A 19,277-nucleotide genomic window follows, 5' to 3' on the forward strand; every position below is an offset into this window, starting at 1 on the left:
CCCCCTCCAGCGGTGACGCAACGGCATCGGAGCAACTGCCGCTGCTACGGTAACGGGCCAACACGTGACAATACGATGTGCTGAGAGATTAAACGTACATAAAAATATTGTATTTGTTGCAACGGCAAATGTCGAAATTATCACAGTGCACACTCTTTATAAAGGTGCTTGCTAGCAGTAAACAGACCACAAGAAACAAGCAGTATAAATACGTACTAAAAGAAGAAAGTAATGCATAGCTATTAAAATGACAGACTAATAGTATCAATGAATTAAACGGGATCAAGAAAAACACTGTCCTGAATGAAGGCATTGCTTACTAGTAGCTGTTATGGTTACAGCCATTAACTAGCAAATATGAATAATAACTGGTTAAAATTCCTAGCTACCAATTCTGTATAATCGCCGGTTTTTACTTGTAATAACCGGATTTTTCGCTTCTCCTATAACATGAATACTAAAAATAAACTATTACAAAACTCATAAAGCTTTTCGCAGCGGTGAAACAGCTAAAGCATTACTCACATTAGAAAGGGGAAGTCCCTAGTTGTCTCAGTAGTGCACTCCACGATGTAAGGCCAGTAGACGTGCCCTCGAGAACGTTTATGAGAAATAAATGCTTCAAGATGTCGTTGAATTGAACAGAATGTTCTAAAATTCAGACCTAAACGAATCAAAGCTGAATCATGATTTCAGAGAGAATAAAAAGGGTGAAATTATATTATTTTAAATCTTTTTCACCCCATTGAGAGTGTTAGTATCGGTAGGACTCGGGTAATTCAGTCCAGAACCTTCCTTCTCCTCGTCTGCTGGCTGAAAACGTAAAATTAGAATATACTAAAGTATTTTTTGCCTGTGGTTCTGTATGGGTGTGAAACTTGGTCTCTGACATTATGGGAAGATCATAGACTGAGGGTGTTTGAGAACAGGGAAATGAAGTGACGGGAGGTAGCAGAAAACTGTATAATAAAGAGCTTCGTAACTTGCACTATTCGAATAATTAGAATGATCAAGTCAAGGAGGATGAGATGGGCACTGCATGTAGCACGAATAGGGAGAAGAGGAATGCAGATAGGATTCTGATGTGAAAGCCCGGAGGAAATAAACCACGAAGGAGACGTAGAAGTAGGTAGGAGAATAATACTAAAATGGGTCTTACAAAGATAGTATGGAGTGAAATTGACTGGATTTATCTGGCTCAGGATAGGGACTAGAAGAGGGTTCTTGTGAAGACGGTAATTAATCTTTGGGTTCCATAAAATGATGGGAAGTTCTTTAGTAGCTAAGCGACTGACGGCTTCTTAAGAAGTGGTCGCCCCATTAGTTAGTTAGTTAGTTAGTTAGTTAGTTAGTTAGTTAGTTAGTAGTAGTAGTAGTAGTAGTAATACTGGTTCTGGTGGCCGAGTGTTCTTGGAAACAAATGAATATATTCCAATCTACGAGCTAAAGAATAGAGCAGCTCTCGGCTACACAAACTCCAAACGTGCCAACAGCGAAGTGAACGTACACGATCGATCATTCGTGCTATAGAAAGTGCCTTATTATTGGCCAGAAACGCGCCAATAGAACAGGGGAGGTTCTGCTGGACGGGGGCGTAAGCTTAGGCAACCAATAGCGTCCAGCGTCTCGACGCCGTCAAAGCAGAAAATGAAGACTGACGTCGTAATGGTTCTCCATTTGCTTTCGAATTGTTTAGGCTTACTGCCGTGCGGTCTGAGTGGTGGACGTGGTGAGTGTCTCATTTGTCCCCTTCAGAGAATCTTCGTGAGGGGGACCGAGTGACGGTTTGTCACGTCATCTCTCTGAAAGAATATGACGACACGGTCTTGAAGCAGAGTAGTCCATACCTTCACATTTTCAAATCTAGTTCATTAATATTCGCATATGTCTTTTCTCCTGAGAATTTCAGAAAAGTAATAAAGGTATTTCGAATCTCCTTGTGTGTTACCTCTGTGTGAGTGTGAAACTTGGTCTCTAACATTAAGGGAGGAACATAGACTGAGGGTGTTGAGGAGAATATTCGGTCAGAAGATGGATGAAGCGACAGAAGTTGGAGAAAACTGCATAATGAGGAGCTTCATAACTTGTACTCTTCTCCAAGTATAATTAGAATGATGAAGTCAAGGAGGATGAGGTAGGCAGTGTATGTAGCACAAATGGGGAGAAAATGAATGTATATAGGATATTGGTGGGAAAGCCAGAAGGAAAGAGACCACTGGGAAGACCAAGGCGTAGGTGGGTGGACAATATTAAAATGGATCTTAGAGAGATATGATGGGATGGTATGGATTGGATCGATCTGGCTCAGGATAGGGACCAGTGGAGGGGTCTTATGAACACGGCAATGAACCTTCGGGTTCCATGAAATGCTGGGAACTTCTTGAGTAGCTGCAGATTTGGTTGCTCCTCAAGAAGGGCTCTGCTCCAGAAGTAAGTAAGTAAGTATGTAAGTAGCGGTTAGTCGCTGGCTTCCCACCGCGAGGGCCGGGGTCCGATCCCGGGGTCTCGTCAAGTGGGATTTGTGGTGGACATAGTGGCGCTGGGGCAGGTTTTCTCCGAGTAATTCGGTTTCCCCTGCCAATCTTCATTCCACCACTTGCTCCACAATCACCCTCACCTATCATCTGGGGCTGGTACAATAGGCCAGAAATGGCCACAGTACAAGGGACTTAATCCCACCTCACTAGCAATAAAAAAGTAAGTTGTGTTTCATCTGTACCAAAATTCCCAGTCTCCAGCAACGTTGTTCTACAGAAGATAACAGTCACTCTGACAGCCAAATATTTACACACCCTTTACAAAACCCTTGCTTTATTTTCATGTCCACAAAGTCCGTATACAAGTCCCTACGCTGAGACTAATTTGTTCAGGCCCCAGACTACAAGCCTACTTCTTTAACATCCGCGCAATAATATACTTCCATGGAAGTCTATGTTTCTGGTATGATCTCTTCAATTCAGCTTCTTTTCTGTCATATCTCTCCAAAATACACGCCCTGCCAAAGACGGCGGTAAGGTTGTCAGCCTTACGCGCCGGCCGTGCTTTACTCTCCAGGAAAATTATTTAATTAATTCCTGGTACTCATTTCTGTTAGAGGCTGAGTCGACACCAGGACCTAGTGCGGCTGGAAGGATTAGGTAATTCGAAAAAAAATCCAATGACCTCATAGGGACTTGAACCCACGACCTTCCGGCTTGTAGCATAGTGCCTCAACCAACTACGCTACCCCGTGCCCCCCTTTAATTTGTAATTTTTAAATGTCTGAAAGGAAAAACGAGAGATTCTGTTGGATACAGGTATCCCCAGAATTTAATGTCATCTTAATTTCCTCTTCAACACAATTTTACATTTCCTGTTGTACAAATGTCTTAACTTTCCCATATTTTCGAAGTATTTATTAACTATTTCCACATTACGATTTTGTCCACCATTCTGGCAACGGCACACTCAACGTTTATTCATTTCTGTCAAAATAAAAAATTAATGCGATTAAAGTTGTTCCAGTTTCTTAAATGTTTCTTTTTATATTTTGACTGGAAAGACACAACAAAGTTGTGCTCCCTCTGTTTACAGGCTAGAAACATTTCTTAGCGGTTTCAGAGGTGATGGTATTTATTGTTCTAGCCACGGCGAAACTTAAAACGGAATTAAAAAGAAAAGAAACAAAGTTCTCTAGAACATAAGTCAATTATACAGGATGATCCATTCAAAATATAAACCATAAGGAAAACATTGATATTATATCTCAGGACGACATGGCCAACAAGATTGATGGTTATATTCAGAACAAAGGATTAATATTAGAGTGTGGTTTCGTGATTACTCCTTTATTTTTTATGTTCTGCACGATTTGAAGTACAGTATTCCATGTTTGGGTACTGACTGAAATGGAACACTCTGTATCATTAGACATTCCTTGTAATGGGCGGGCGAGGTGAGCGAGAACAGCGTGACCTTTGCAACCAGAAGGCCGTCCAGAACGCAACTGTAGTTAACACCACATGGACTATGGCTGTCGCCTTCCATCGTAATTAAACTTCTCTGAGAATTCTTAACCCTTTCTAAAATAACAAGACCTAAAGTAATTTTTAAAAATTCACTGCAGTAATTTGTCAATCTATCGCCTGTCAGGGTGTCGCACAAGTTGTCATTTATTGGCTGTATAAAAAAATACATAAGGCCCTAAACTCGCGTGATATAGTAGAATAACTGTCAGCAAGAACAATTGTGGTTTAGACCCAAAGAAGGCAAAGTGACAAGCGGCTGGAGAGGGAGGAAGGGGCTTCGTAACTTGTACTTTTAATTGAAAGTTGCAAGGATTAACAAGGTAATAAGGTAAAGCTATCTCTGTGACATGCCGTGGAGGTACATAAGTTTGTGAGACGTCGAGGCTCCCACATTTTCCAGACTATCGTCTCATAGATGGCGGTGAGGTTGTCAGTCTTACACGCTACCCGCCTTTTACCCCCCAGGAAGATACCTGGTACTCATTTCTTTTTGAGGCTGAGTCGCCCCCAGGACCATAGTGCGGCTGAAAGTATTAGGTCAATTGATAAATCAAATGACCTCATCGGAAATCGAACTATTGACTTTCCGGCTTGTAGCATACTGCCTTATCCAATTACGCTACTGCGTGCCCCCTTAAAGTTTATGAAACCAAATAATATTAGATAAGTGGGCGCATGTAGCACGCATGGGAGATGAAGAATATACAAAATGTAATTGAAACCGATGAAAGTAAGAGACTGCTTGAGAGACCCAGATGTAGATTGCAGGAGAGGGCGATACGGCCTGGATTCAACCGGCTTAGGGTAGGAACAACTGGGGAAGGATTTTCTGTATCTTGTAATGAACCTTTCATGTCAGAGAATTTCTTTAGTAGATGAGCGAGTGTCAGCTTCTCAAGAACTCTGTTTCATGGAGTTTTTCAATAGAAAGGAATGCTAATCATTAAAAATTATTGATTGCCAACTTTTGGTTCCGAGGTCTCCATTCTGGTAATCAAACTATTTTCTTTTTTTAATGAAACCCTGCCGCTGCTTTATCAACTGAGTTTATGTAATATTCTAAATCTTTTGTTGTCATTTCAACAATGTCACAGCATCTTCACCAGGAGTAGGGTCCGTCTCAGGAAACTAATTTCTTTGTTCCTCCGTAAGGAGCAACTTATCATCTGTTAAAATCTTATGATGAAATTGCAGCAATTCAGTCACATCTTGAGGCTCCACTTCTAGTTCTAGTCCTGTTGCTGTTTCCGCCACATCTGCAGTTACTCCCTCCTCTGAAGTACGGAACCCCTCAGACTCAGCCATGAGGGTTGGAATCAACTTCTTCCAAACTCCTGTTAATGTTGATATTTTGACTTCCTCCCGTGAATTGCCTATGTTCTTAATGGCATTTAGAAGGTGAACCCTTTTCAGAAAGGTTTCAATTTATTTTGTCCGGATCCATCAGAAGAATCACTGTCAATGGTAGCTGTAGCCTTACGAAATGTATTTCTTAAATATTAAGACTCGAAAGTCGAAATTACCGCTTGAGCGCATCAGGTCATGACAATACTTATTTCAATACTGTTACTATTTAGTGTACAGTATGCTTATTTTTATTAATACACATATTAATTCATATAATTGTGGTTTTTAATTGTATTTGTTGTAATTATAAGTGTATTTTCATTGTATTCATTATGTGTAATGTGTCCTTTGTTTGTTTGTGTAGTTTCGTGTGCTGTGTCTGAGTGTGTTGTGTTATTTTGTGTGATATATCTGGATTGTTACGAAAGAACGCAATATCTGCGAAGCGAAACAAAGCGAGGTACGCCTGTATTTCTAGAAATTGGTATATACCTAAATTGCAGTATAACATGCAGTCACAGGAGCAAGACACAACACAAAGCACAATACACACATGAAAGTAGGACGAATACTCCGATAGAAGAAGATAGATGTGACTCGCGTATTGAGATACGACCTAAGGATGAGAAATCCTGAACAGTTTTAATATTTTTAATATTTAAAATTTATCAATATATATGACGAATATATATTTTAGTTATTTTAGTATAAAGACAACAGGGCATGCAATGCAGTAGTTCGACGTACATCGAAAAGCACCTGAAGATGGCACTTTAGTGCTGAAACATGTAGTGCAAGAGAGAAGAGTAAGGTGAATAAATGTATGCACTGTAAGACGGTCAGAATAAATCATGGACATAAATCAGTGCAACAGGACGCTAAAATATAACACTAACTAACTAACTGAATGGAGCACAGTACTTCTTGAGAAGCTGATAGCGGATCAGTCACTGAACAAATCTGTCACCTCTTTTGGGAGTCGAAGCTTTAGTCCTTTTTCAGAAGAGCCAGCAGGAATCGTCTACAGTTTTTACATCCTGCTGTACTAGAGAATCACGCCATGTGGTGGCCGCCAACACAGCAATTTCATGCAAAAAATAGACCGTACGTTCAGAGCAATTCGTCTATCTAACCTACTAATTAACTAACTATACCCTACCTATTATGGAAACAAGGTTGCGTCATCGTCTGTCGGTGACGCACACCTTTACGTCATAATTAGAAAACAACTAGACCCTGTGCTCAAGTCACTTCCGGTATCCATGAGCCTGTGAGAAATTCAAACATAATTATACAGGACTTTTCTTCCGTAAGATTTGGTACACAAGGCAAGACGTACCACAGTTCGTTTCAACCGACTCCTTGGAGCATAGTCCTTTTACATCTATGGCTCCACAGTCCTTTGTTGGACCGTGGCCTCTTCCTCAGTTTCTTAATCCTATATAGAGTCAATAGCCGGTCACAGTGGCAGCTCGAACGCTGGAATCGTGTGTTCGAATCCCACGTGAGGCATAGATGTTTGTGTATGCGTTTTTTCTGTGTCTGTGTTATCCTCTGAGGCAGGATGATCACTCGTCCAAGGAGTCCTACTGTCTGTGTATAAAAGGTTACGAAACAAAAGTAGAGGCCAGGGCCCAGAAAATGGCTGTAGAGCCATAGATAGATAGAGAGATAGACAGGCAGGCAGATAGATAGATAGATAATTATCGTCATAATCATCATTTTTAATATCTTGTTACGTGCAGATTCTATCTACCCTACATCCACATGGCCGTCATGTTAAATAAAATATTGGTTCTAATATAGTTTTCAAGTACAAATTATCTCCTAAGAAAAGACAGTATTGGAACGTGGGCGATGTCATTGCTCATTTGAGTTTTAAGAACTTGTGCAACGGGGGAAGACTGGAAGACATAGCCCCAGGCGGGAGGATGTTTCTTTTTCCATGCGGTTATTTAACGAGGCTGTCAGTATCGAGACATTATAGCGCCGGACGATGTGGAGCACTTGGTGGAATGAGAATTGACAGGGGAAACCAAAGTACTCAGAGATAATCTGTTCCATTCCAACTTTTTCAACTATAAATCCCATATTGCAAAAGATGGTATCAAACCCTGGCCTCCAAAGAACAAATAGATGAAGTTAAGAGTTAAGACACGGTCTGAGAGTGATATTAAAATGGATTTTATGAAAATAATGTGGGAGCGTGAGGTCTACATCCTGTGGTTTCAGTATAGGGCCCAAGGGTAGGAGGGGAGGTTTTATGAACACGGTAATAAAATTTGGGTTCCGTAAAGGGCAGACAATTTTTAGTAGCTGTACGGCTGTTCTATGGAGTTAGTTCACTTATAAATTCTTGAACTGTGTTCACTTGAGTTTTTGGCATAGAAAATGGTAACAGAATCCAATTTAATTCTATTTAGGATGGACAGGAGGCGGGATAGTGCAGTCGGTATAGCGACGGGCTATGGGCTGGATGGCCGAGGAATCGAAGTTCGAGTCCCGGCAGGGTCAGGAATTTTCTCTTCTCCACGTCGTCCATACCGACTCTGGAGTCCACCCAACCTGCTATCCAAAGGGTACCGGGGGCTCTTTCCCCGGAGATAAAGCGGCCGGGGTGTTAAGCTGATCACTCACCTCCTACTAGTGCCGAGGTCAAGAAAATATGGATGTATATACCAACTTCCCCATACGCACAGTGAAAGCTTTGTCATTTACGTAGGAGAGGCAAGGCGAGTAAGTAATTCTAACGAAATTCGAAGGTCACTTCCTCTATGTACAACGGAGAGTCAGTAAATAGGTCACAAATGGAAGTAAAACAGCTGTAATGGACGTAATAGGTTTTCTATGTGTATCACTAGGTAGCAGCACAGTCCAGTTTCATGATAGTCTAGGTAGCGGACGCGCATGCGCATGTTCAGAGGCTGGTCTCGGTAGTTAAAATGGCGACCGTGCTTGAAGGGTGTACCACCGAAGAACAGCGTTGTGCTCTTGGTTTTTGGGGGGGGGAGGGGAAGTGTTTGTCGCTTAAAGCCTCTCAAAGAGAAACGTTTCGGTGATGACGAAGAAGCTGAAACGGCCCTGCGGAACTTGCTGAGACCACAGTCAGAACACTTCAGTACTGCGGGTTTCGACGCAGCGGTAAATCGATGGGACAAGTGTATCGATGTTGGTGGAGGATATGTCGAGAAATAATATGATTTTCTGCCTCGAATATCGTATATCTTACGTTTCATATCAATTTGTGACCAGACTCTCCCCCGTAAATAGATTTCTTTTCTGAGGTAGCAATCTGTATGTTGTAAAGTTAAAATCTTGCAACGTCAAGATGGTTATTGGATTGCACACGTAGAAATGAAAGTAGTAATTTTAAATCTGATGCATTGCTTAAAGAGAAAAATAAATTGAAACATTCTGCCGGAAGAAGAAAATAACTGAATATTACATTGACGTTAATACGAAGGTAGCCAGCTACAGCACGTCTCATTACTGTCTTGTCCAAGGGGCTGAATTACAGCGATCCACTTATCACCTTACAACAAAGAATATTTTATATCAACTGAACATAAAACATATGTATCTACAGTCCTTCGTTGGACCTTAGACGCATCTTCAGGTTCTTAATCCTATACACAGCCTGTAGAACTCCTTGGATGGGGGATAAGCCCGTCACAAATCCGCTGCCTACACACAAAACAACACGAATACAGAATAAACTCACACAGACATACATACATTTAGTGGGATTCGAACCTACGATCTCAACTTTTGATTGAAGGAAGACAGTTCATGCCTGAAACCGGGCCGCCACTGCGATCGACCAAACGTAAAACATAGATGAATGTCATTAAACATGCTGCAATTTCCTGCGTTGTTCTGTAGACATGCACCTGTATTGGAGAGACAGAAACCATTTTGTGCAACGGGTCTCTTTTTGCAGTTTATTAAACGACGCTACCACCAACTCGGGGCACGCGGTACCGTAGTTGGTTGAGGCCTTATGCAAGTTCGAATCCCGATGAGGTCATTGGATTTTTTCAATTGACCTAATCCTTCCAGCCGCACTATTGCCCCAGGGTCGACTCAGCCTCTAACAGAAATGAGTATCAGGAATATTCTTGGAATGTTCTTGGGGGTAAAGGGCGGCCAACGCGTAAGGCTGACAACCTTGCCGCCATCTATGAGCCAATTGTCTAGAAAATGTGAGTACCTCAATATCTCACAGCCCTATGGGCGTCCACGACCTGTTACAGGAATACCTTTACTTTTTTTTTTATCAGCAACTCATTACGTACATTAAAATTATCTCATATCATTGAATAAACAATTGTTAACTTTGTCCTGTTTGCAGATATATTGACATATGTAGGAGTGACAGAGTAACCGCGAGAAACCATAATCAGAACAGTTCGTATCCCGACTGGTACTAAAGCCAGCCACCTCCTAACACAAGTAAGACGCGTTACAGCATGAGCAGGCCTGTTCAGCTTTCATGGATTTTAGCTGATCACCTCAGATCTCTGTAGCACTTCGGGTGACAAAACATAAAATAGAAAAAAAATATTTTTATGATAGACATTGCCATCAGCCTTTTCACTCTATGATACATTGTGACGTGTATACCCATTGCTAAGCAACGGCTCTGTAACCAAGCCTGAACAATAGACAGGACTGTTTTCTATAGTTATGTTGGAGGCAGTTAAGGGTTCAGCTGTGGAGAGCTAACCAGGGGACAACGGAAACTACGATTCGTTATCAGGAAACATCCAGTTATGACACTGCAGATGAATTACCATTGAGGAGGGCTGTTACCAAGTAATGAGTAGTGAAAGTAGATTGAGAAACTTAGTGTGGAAATTAGCAAAATTTTAATAACAATTTGTAGTTACGACCTGTAAATTATGATGGCTCCTGGAGAATTAAAACAAATTATAAACTAGATAATCTAATAAAAGGAAGGAACACAGTTAATTTCATCAAAGCCCAAAGAATAGGTTGGCTTGGACACATCTCAAAGATGGAGGCTGGACGGACAGTTAAAAAACATGTGACTGACAGCCACACGCTATAAGAAAGAGAAGCCAACCTAAGATGACGTAAGGGGATATCTAAAGGATTTAGGAATTTAGAACTGGACAACTCATGCAGGACAGAAGTAATTGGAAGGAAATTGTTGAGCAGGCCAAGGCGTTCAAGAAATGAAGATGTCAAGCCTTATGAAGAAGAAGAGTAGTTACGACCTGTAAGTGGTCAATAAATCTATTCACCAATCCCAACCCCGTCTATAGTCACTACTACACGTGACAATATGAATGGCAACATCGCGCCAAGACCAACACAATATAGGCGACCTACTGTGAAGGAACACAACCATTGCTGGGGCTCACAGGATTCCACTCAAACGAAAAATTATATTATTTGTAACAAAAGATATTTTCTGCAAGAAGACACATGCATGTAATTTACATGAAGCATTTCCTTTGAAGTGACTATGGACTTAGACGTTTGCCATAATTGGCCCAAATATGTAAAGATTCTGTTTAATTATTACAAATAATATTGTTGCACTTGATGGAATTTAGTCCTGATTTCATTTATATTAAACAGGAACTTTAATGTTAATTAGTGGTCTCGAAGCCTTATGTAATATAAATACAAATCACTCCGTCCAATGTGACATGTAATTTTTTACTACGTTAGAACTTATCTCCCTTACATGTTTCGGTCCTTACGGGCCATCTTCAGAGGGAACATCATTACAGACTGGAAGCTGCTGTGATTGTGAAACGTTCGACTTTATGCGTACTGTGCATTATAGGATATAAGTGTATGTATTTTAAATCAAAACACCTATTGTGATGGTAGTTTCCAGTTTGTAATGATGTTCACTCTGAAGATGGCCCGTAAGGACCGAAACATGTAAGGGAGATAAGTTTTAACGTAGTAAAACTTTTTATGTCACATTGGAGGGAGTGGTTCGTATTTATAATTGTTAGTGTGACGGACCAGAATGAAACAAATCAAACCTTATGTGATACATGAGAAAAATATAGGAAGCCGACGACTAACCAGCACAGAAAACAGCATCGGCGCGGACATACAGAAAACACCTGCCTGCATTACTTCTTCTATTGTGTGACGTCACCGCGTACGTGTAAGCTACACGCTCTCCATAGCAACGGTCCTACGCGTCACGTATCGAGACACCTCCTACATGCGTGCATTACTTAACCACGGCTGATGTTTACAGAGTCACCTCCCAGCTGCAGGTCTATGCGCGGACCACAGAAATCATTGCTCCTGTGTTGTTGGCCGCGTGTGAGTTGCGGGCGTTGCCTAGCAATAGCTGATGCAGGCAACTCCCTTTGAGACCCAGGCTGCTATCGAACATCGTTGAATTTAATTCCGAGATTAGTTTATGGTCGCTTCTCCGACGCTATGTGACTGCGTTATGTAGCGTTAAGGGGTGGGATGATTTTATAGATGAATATTGTTATGACGTCATTCAGGACGTGCATACCAAATTTCATATCGATTCGTACTAACTGTAAATAGGAATAGACACTAGGGTGTATCCGTGAATGCGGAAGAAGATTACTGTGGGCAGGGAAATTCTCCGTTACTCTTTCAATAGCCCTATAGTTCATGATTACATCGTGTTCTTTATTTCAGATGTGGCAAGACATCGAGAGCATACTTCTGGGGCAGCCCACTCCGCCCCAGGCATCTCCCGTGAGTGTGTGTGGCTCAGGCACCATGCCAATTCAACGTATCGACCCACAGCCACATCACACAGAGTATGCTGAGGCGGACCAAATGAGTTACCAAGCCGAAGAATTCGTAGACTTGGACATGTTAATCAACCACGCGGCTGAGCAACACAGCTTCTATACACCCCCTCACCTAGACAACAAGCGGGGTGATTCTATGGACTTCAGTGCGGGGGGATATACCTGTAGGGACCAGCCTGACAGGTTAGGTGAAGTACCACAGCCTCCCCCACCACCTACCACCTACAACGGACTTATGACGATCGTTCCAGCTCATCACCAAGTTGCTTATAACCACGGTCAAATGTCACCTCCAGCAAGTCCGGAAAACCAAGACTACTCCCGTGGTCTAGCGGCGTCCAGCGTCCTGCCTCCTCAACAGAGGGTAACTAATGTTATTCCTCCGCCTCAGCTAATAAAAATAATGACACCCCCTTCATCGCCCAATTTGGCAGATATACTTTCCACCCATCAACAACCCCCTCCTCATCCCGCTTTCTTAGGGGGCGGTACAGGAGCGGGAGAAGTTCAACAGAAACCGAAGAGAGGACGTCGAAGTTGTGGCCGAAAGAAATTGACGACGCACACGTGTTCTCACCCCGGGTGCGGCAAGACGTATACAAAATCGTCGCATCTGAAGGCCCATCTGCGCACGCACACGGGCGAGAAACCGTACCAGTGCAGCTGGAAGGGCTGCGGCTGGAAGTTCGCCCGCTCGGACGAGCTGACTCGCCACTACCGTAAGCATACCGGCGACCGTCCGTTCCAGTGCCGGCTCTGCGAGAGGGCGTTCTCGCGCTCCGACCACCTCTCGCTGCATATGAAGCGTCACGTCAGTGTGTGAGTCAGCCAAATGTTCAGCATAGTAATAACTTCGTTACAAAGACAGCAGCTACTTTGTGCATTGTTTGTGAAATCTTAAAAGCGCTAAATAACCAGTCTATTTAACCTGCAGTGAGTTTCCCAAACAGCGTTTCCGTAAACCAAACGTATATACGTTATGGGTAAACCCGACTTGACGGAAGGAAGTCCGACTCTTCCGCCTGAGTGAGCGCTCGCAAAAATGAACTCCCTGTATAATCAGAATTGAACGTGATCAGTATCAGAAGCGCACCAGTCCGCCATGAGTTTCAAGGAGACTTCTGTGCTTACTAACGAAACCAATAGGTGCTGGTTGTTCTGAAGGCGCCCAGCTGTCACTACAGTTACCAATTAAAGTGAATGAGGAAATAAATGATGCATTCAAACAGAATCCATGCCTTAAGTTAGCACAAGTGCACAATTTTGCTGCAAAATGTTACCATATTGCACAACAAGTGGAAAATTTGGACGCATCCCTAATGTTGGAACGTCTCTTCTACAATGCTCGTCGTCTTGCCATAGTTTCAATCGTACACACGAAGTTTCATGTGTTTCAGTGTCGTAGTATTATTACCCCGTTCATTCCTTCAGTAGACTGTTCATGAAATCAGTCCTAGCGACAGGGCTGGAGAGTTTATGTCAGCAGTATGGTCACCGTCAGTTGTGTGTACCAAAATGGAGCTGTCTTTCTGACAGGTCTACCTATCTCTGTGGTGTATTAGTGTACTGATATATTAAATTGAAGGAAAATGTTCTATTAAAGTTGTATTGGAATGAAACAAAGTTCTTAGATAAGTGGAGTAATAAATTAAATTTAAAGTTACTGAATAACAATGTACTGTACATTAGTCGTCACTAATCTGTATATTACTCTATAGCAATTTAAGTTACCTTATGTATGAAAAATGATACACGTTACGTGAAGGTATAGTGACTAATTAAACCAGGAGAAACCCTAAGACACACATTGTTTCAAGCAAATCGTAAATCTGGGTATTTAGAACTTGAGAAATGATTAGTGTTGAGGGCATTGCAAAATTGACACAAGGCGGTTGGACGAAGCACTTGTTTCTGCGGAAAGAAATCCCATAAATGCCGGGTATGACCACTAAAATTCTTGTGAATAGAGCAGCTTGAAAATTGGGGTACAGTTTTGGGAATTATCCTGGAATGGGAGGCTCAAGGAATGAGGAGTTTGGTTGATCCGTGAGAGTTCTTTCTGTGTCCTATGTATTGTCATGGAAAGAAATTACTCTATTTTAATTGATTATCACCTTTTGTCCGACATGTTCTAATCTACCAGTCTCCTTTAAAAGAATCCATTGGGGCGATTTTTTCAACATACTCCTCGACGAATATTAACCGACATATTTAGTAATGGTCAAATTTGAATAATCTACAGAGAGAAGCTACATATTCCAGCAAGATCATTTTAGTCAGTCACTCAACCTTTTCCGTAGTACGAAAAGATATCTTGTCACTTTTCTTGGAAAATATACAGTACTTAATAATATAGGTTAACGCAACTTCATGCCATGCAGAGCCAATTAAATTTATCAAGTTATGATTTCATGACTGGAAATACAAGAACGAACCAAAGTAAACCTAACTCATTTCTGGAAGTATTAAACTTGAATTTCACACACAAAAATCTTTAATATAATGCTTATGAAGCTTAATCTTAATGTTTAGATGAAACATCCAGTGGTCATACAAAGAAAAGTGTGCAAAAATATATAATAATAAAAATAATAATAATATTGCTTTTTAATAAAAGTCAGGGAATATCTTGAGCAACGGAGAGAATATCATTAGCTCAAGAATGACTGAGCTTAATGAAATTTGTCCGTTGCTTTGATAGGGGAACTGAAGTCCATTTCCCGATAGCACGGTGTCACAACTTCACGTACGCTTGCAAACTACAATCTGAGTTATCATAATGGACACACAAAATTTCGCAGACTTGCCATTTCGATGTGTACTGAACATTATACTGCAGAATGTGTGTATCAGCTGGGATATATTGCAAGTTTCAAGTGTTAAATAAGGTTTCTCTGTATTGAAACAGATTTTTAAAAGACTCTGGTAATCAGCTTGTAATATGTTCCCTTCTTGTATTTTTCTCTTTATCTTATATGCTAATTCTTGTCCGTAAGTCATAGATATGTCAATATTTGTGTATGTTGGGAGACACAATTATATATTTACACAGATAAATGTTCATTTCAAAAAAATCTGTCGGTTAAGTAGATAACAGATGTTAAGGCAAGTTGTGAAATTGTATTGTCTTAATTCCTCTTTTTAATTTAATGTTTTTAAACGGGTTAATTGTATTAGAAATTAACACACGTAGCTATTCTCAGCCCCAGTATAATTATAATTAAATTCTGATATCCACTTATTCTTTAAAGTACATTTCTCTTTGATATTACAAGTTTGTGCTTTTCCCAACCAGTGAAATGTTGTTTCTTATGACGCATAAAATAAACTGAAATTACGTGTGGCTGGTCTCAGTTGGGACGATGTAGAGCGCTTTCTGTTAACTAAGAAGAGAAGTTTAAAATATTAAATGAAAGAACATTATACTTAGAAAGTTAATTTGGAAAATTTTGTTTTCATTTACTGAAGCAGGAAGACCGTCTTCTTATGGATGAAACTTTACCTAGCGCAGTGTCTAGCACGCAGCCTTGTATCCGGTACCGTGTAAGGGCTATGTCTCACGGACCAACATTTCCGAAAAATCTGTGACATTTATTAACTTCGGTGAAAATATCAATGTCTAGCCATGTACTAATTGTGTTTTAGTTACTATATGCAAGAGGCCATACTATTTAATAAACATAATTTAGAAAGGTAAAAGGTAAAGTTATCCCTGTAACAGGCCATGGAGGCCCATAAGGTTGTGAGACGTCGAGGCTCCCACATTTTCTAAACAATCGGCTCACACATGGCGGTGAGGTTGTCTGCCTTACACGCCGGTCGGTCTTTACTCCTAGGAAGATTCCTGGTACTCATTTCTGTCATAGGCTGAGTCGGCCCGGGGCTGTAGTGCGGCTGGAAGGATTCGATCTATTAAAAAATCCAATCCCATCGGTAATTGAAACTCGGACCTTCCTATTGCATTGTGCCTCAACCAACTACGCTACCGCGTGGAAAAAATTTAGACTAGATTGGGATAAAGTATATAAAAATTAAAAACGGATACATTTTCTTACTAATTATGCAGGAATTGAATTTTGACTCCAAACACAGTCCTCTTACTTCTTCTGCAACGTTCACTGTCTCTAAGGAATAATACAAAGTGAGAAACGTTGAAATGTTTTATAGTTTAGAGTCTTTGAGCAAGAAAGAAGAGCAGACACTCTTGTGAGAAAATCGCTTTCTTATTCATAAATTAAATCTTTGGAACAAGAAAAGTTATTCTAAGTAGAATTTAAAAATTCGGTCTCTAGCGCACAGAATATTCACTGTTTTCCATTACAAAGACGAGCCAAATAATCGCTCTTTACTGCGAGGACCTGATGAAACACACAAATTCTCGTACACTCCATGGCAAAATTGCAGGATTTCTAAAAGGTTTAACACGTGGTACATCACGTTACGGTTTACCTGTGAAAGATTAAATTGAGTAAAATTCTATCCAATTCGTAAGTCAAGGGCATTCTGCATTTCTCATTATTCCCCTACAAATTTCGCAGGTAGCTCAGTGTTGGTAAATGAACGGATAGAATCAAGCAATGGCAAACGGATAAGGAATACTAGAAGGACTTCGTGTGTAACTTAGGTTTTGGTTTCTAATATTATATGTGGCACATAAAGTCACAATTAAATGTTGAAAAATTAACACGCCCTGTATAAACCACGAACAGCCTTCGGCCGCTCGAACACTGGGGTCGTGGGTTCAAATCTCACTCGAGGCATGGATATCTGCGTTTATTATGTGTTTATGTTGTTCTGTATGTAGGTGGCGGCCTTGTTAAGGGCTGATCCCCCGTCCAAGGTGTCCTCCCGACTGTGTATAGGATTAAGAAACTGATAAAAGGGTCATTATCCAAAGAGCTGTAGAGCCATAGGGAAAAAAGGAATTAATATAGACAAATAAGGAAGGTAATTAACAGCACATCCTGCCTGCTGTATCATTTCAAATTACTACTTAGTCATATATAAGAATACATTATATTTATTATACAGTGTGCAAATAGGGATCTATTCAAATGGTAAAAATATTTGCTACACGCATTATAAAAAAGGAAACAAAATGTAAATTTAAATAATAGGGTCTTATGTTCTCAAACAGGTGGTTACGAAGGGTTTTATCTTCTGGGGTATGATGCTGAAAGCCGACCAATATTTCGGAGGAAAATGTCGCCTCTATTTTCAGTGTCGAAAAATAAGCCAAGCAACTTCTCTGCTTAATTTGTGACGATTTCTTGATTTGCCTATTCTTCGACCCTGAAGATGGAGGCACCATATTCTTCGAAAACGCTTGTTAATTTTCAGCCGACTACACTGAGCTGTATGTTAGAAAATAGAACCCTCCCGTAAATTATTATCTTTACCTTTATTATTGCTCTACAGCCCTTTGTTGGGCCTTGGCCGATTTTTCAGTTTCTTGATCCTGTAAACAATTTGTATGACTCCTTGGACGGGGGATCAGCCAGTCACAAGGCTGCTACCTACACAAGGGACAACGCAAAAACAGAATAAACGCACACACAGACATCCATGCCTTGAGTGGGTTTCGAATCCAGGATCTCAGCGTTCGAGCGAGTGAAGACAGTTCATGCCCTAGACCGCGCGGTCACTGTGATTGGTCCTCCATAAATTGCAGTCGGTAATAAAAGCCGACTAACATAAAAAGGGACAGAATAAATCAGTTGGTCACGCTTTCACCACGTAAAATTTTCGTTCTTTCTTTCTTCTATCTAACGGTTCAGTAATTTAATGGTGATAGCAATAATAATAATAATAATAATACAGTCGGTTCATGCGGTGACAAATCACTATATGTTTCTTTTGAAAATTTGGGCTGCCGTGTAAAATCAGTCCTCACGTCCTAGCTAACTGTTTGAATTGCTGATCAGTGGCTTTCGTCATTACGTCCCGACATGAAGGCTCTACGTACAGATTTACGTAGGACAGATCGAGACGAAATCGGCTTAGTTCGCCCTTGTAATCAGGCGGGAGTCAAGGGCCGAGGTCAACTGGTGCATGCAGCTGTAATCTGCTTCATGCAGAGAACGAAAACTCAAAACGCAGCTATCTCGTTGTGAACACACGTGGCAGGTCGCCTTTGACAGTGATTCTCGATGTTCCACGGGTCCTATCGTTCAAGTTCCTATCAAGTTCCACCACAGTCAAAATAAAAGTTCTGTTTCCCTCACTCACCCACGGAGCTGAGCCCTTGTTAAGAAGCCGTCAATTGTGCGACTACCTAAGTACTGCCAAGCATTTTATGGAACTCCGAGGTTCATTACCGTGTTCACAAGAGCCCTCCAATGCTCCCTATCCTGAGCCAGATCAATCAAATCCATACCATCCCATCCTAATCTCTAAGATCCATTTTAATATTGTCCACCCACCTACTTTATGGTCCTCCTAGGGGTCTCTTTCCTTCTGGCTTTCCTATATGCACTCCTCTTCACCCCCCATTCACTTTTCCCAAAAGGCGTACTTTTACAATTATCAACATATATTCTAATGAACATCTTCATTTCGAGACCTGCTGTAACGCACAGCCGGTTACCAAGTTGCACCCGGCTTCGCTTTTATTAAATTAAATATTATTGTTTAATGACACCGCTATTATCTCAGACCGCATAGCATCAAATGGCAAAGTGATTACTATATAACGTTTCGGAATTAATTCAGAAGAAAATACCATACTTGTTTCCTTGGCACTACAGCCCCAGTGGGCCTAGGCCTACCTCCTTGAACTTCTCCGTTCACTTCGGTTTTTCTAGATCTTACACATTCGGTAGGACTCCTCGGGCGGGTGATCAGCTCGTCGCAAGGCCTCTATACACAAAGACAGAAAAACGTACACACACAAACTAAACATCCATGCCCTGAGTGGGATTCGAACCCACGATCCAGGTTTCCAAGCGAGCGAAGACAGTACATGCCTTAGACCGCTCGGCTACCGTGACCGGCCAGAAAATACCATTAAGGGTAGGTAATTTGGAAATTGGGAAACATGTAAAGAAAACTGGAGCATGATGCAGATAACTGAACTGAATAGTTTGAATCTAATCTGAACATTAAATATAAAATGAAGCACAGACAGACACAC

At 41.1% G+C, this 19,277-nt stretch overlaps 1 protein-coding gene across 1 annotated transcript in view; it reads left to right on the top strand.

The window, feature by feature from the left end:
- The window catches only part of LOC111865731 (Krueppel-like factor 2), a 44,840-nt gene extending 28,971 nt beyond the window's left edge, over nucleotides 1–15,869 (top strand). Inside the window, exon 2 of the mRNA XM_023853980.2 lies at nucleotides 12,027–15,869. Coding sequence (XP_023709748.1) covers nucleotides 12,027–12,968 — 942 coding nt within the window. The 3' untranslated portion in view covers nucleotides 12,969–15,869. The remainder of the gene's footprint in view (nucleotides 1–12,026) is intronic.
- Nucleotides 15,870–19,277: the final 3,408 nt, after the last annotated feature.

This window comes from Cryptotermes secundus, unplaced genomic scaffold, assembly GCF_002891405.2.
Source record: "Cryptotermes secundus unplaced genomic scaffold, Csec_1.0 scaffold183, whole genome shotgun sequence".
In the NCBI taxonomy this organism is placed as follows: domain Eukaryota; kingdom Metazoa; phylum Arthropoda; class Insecta; order Blattodea; family Kalotermitidae; genus Cryptotermes; species Cryptotermes secundus.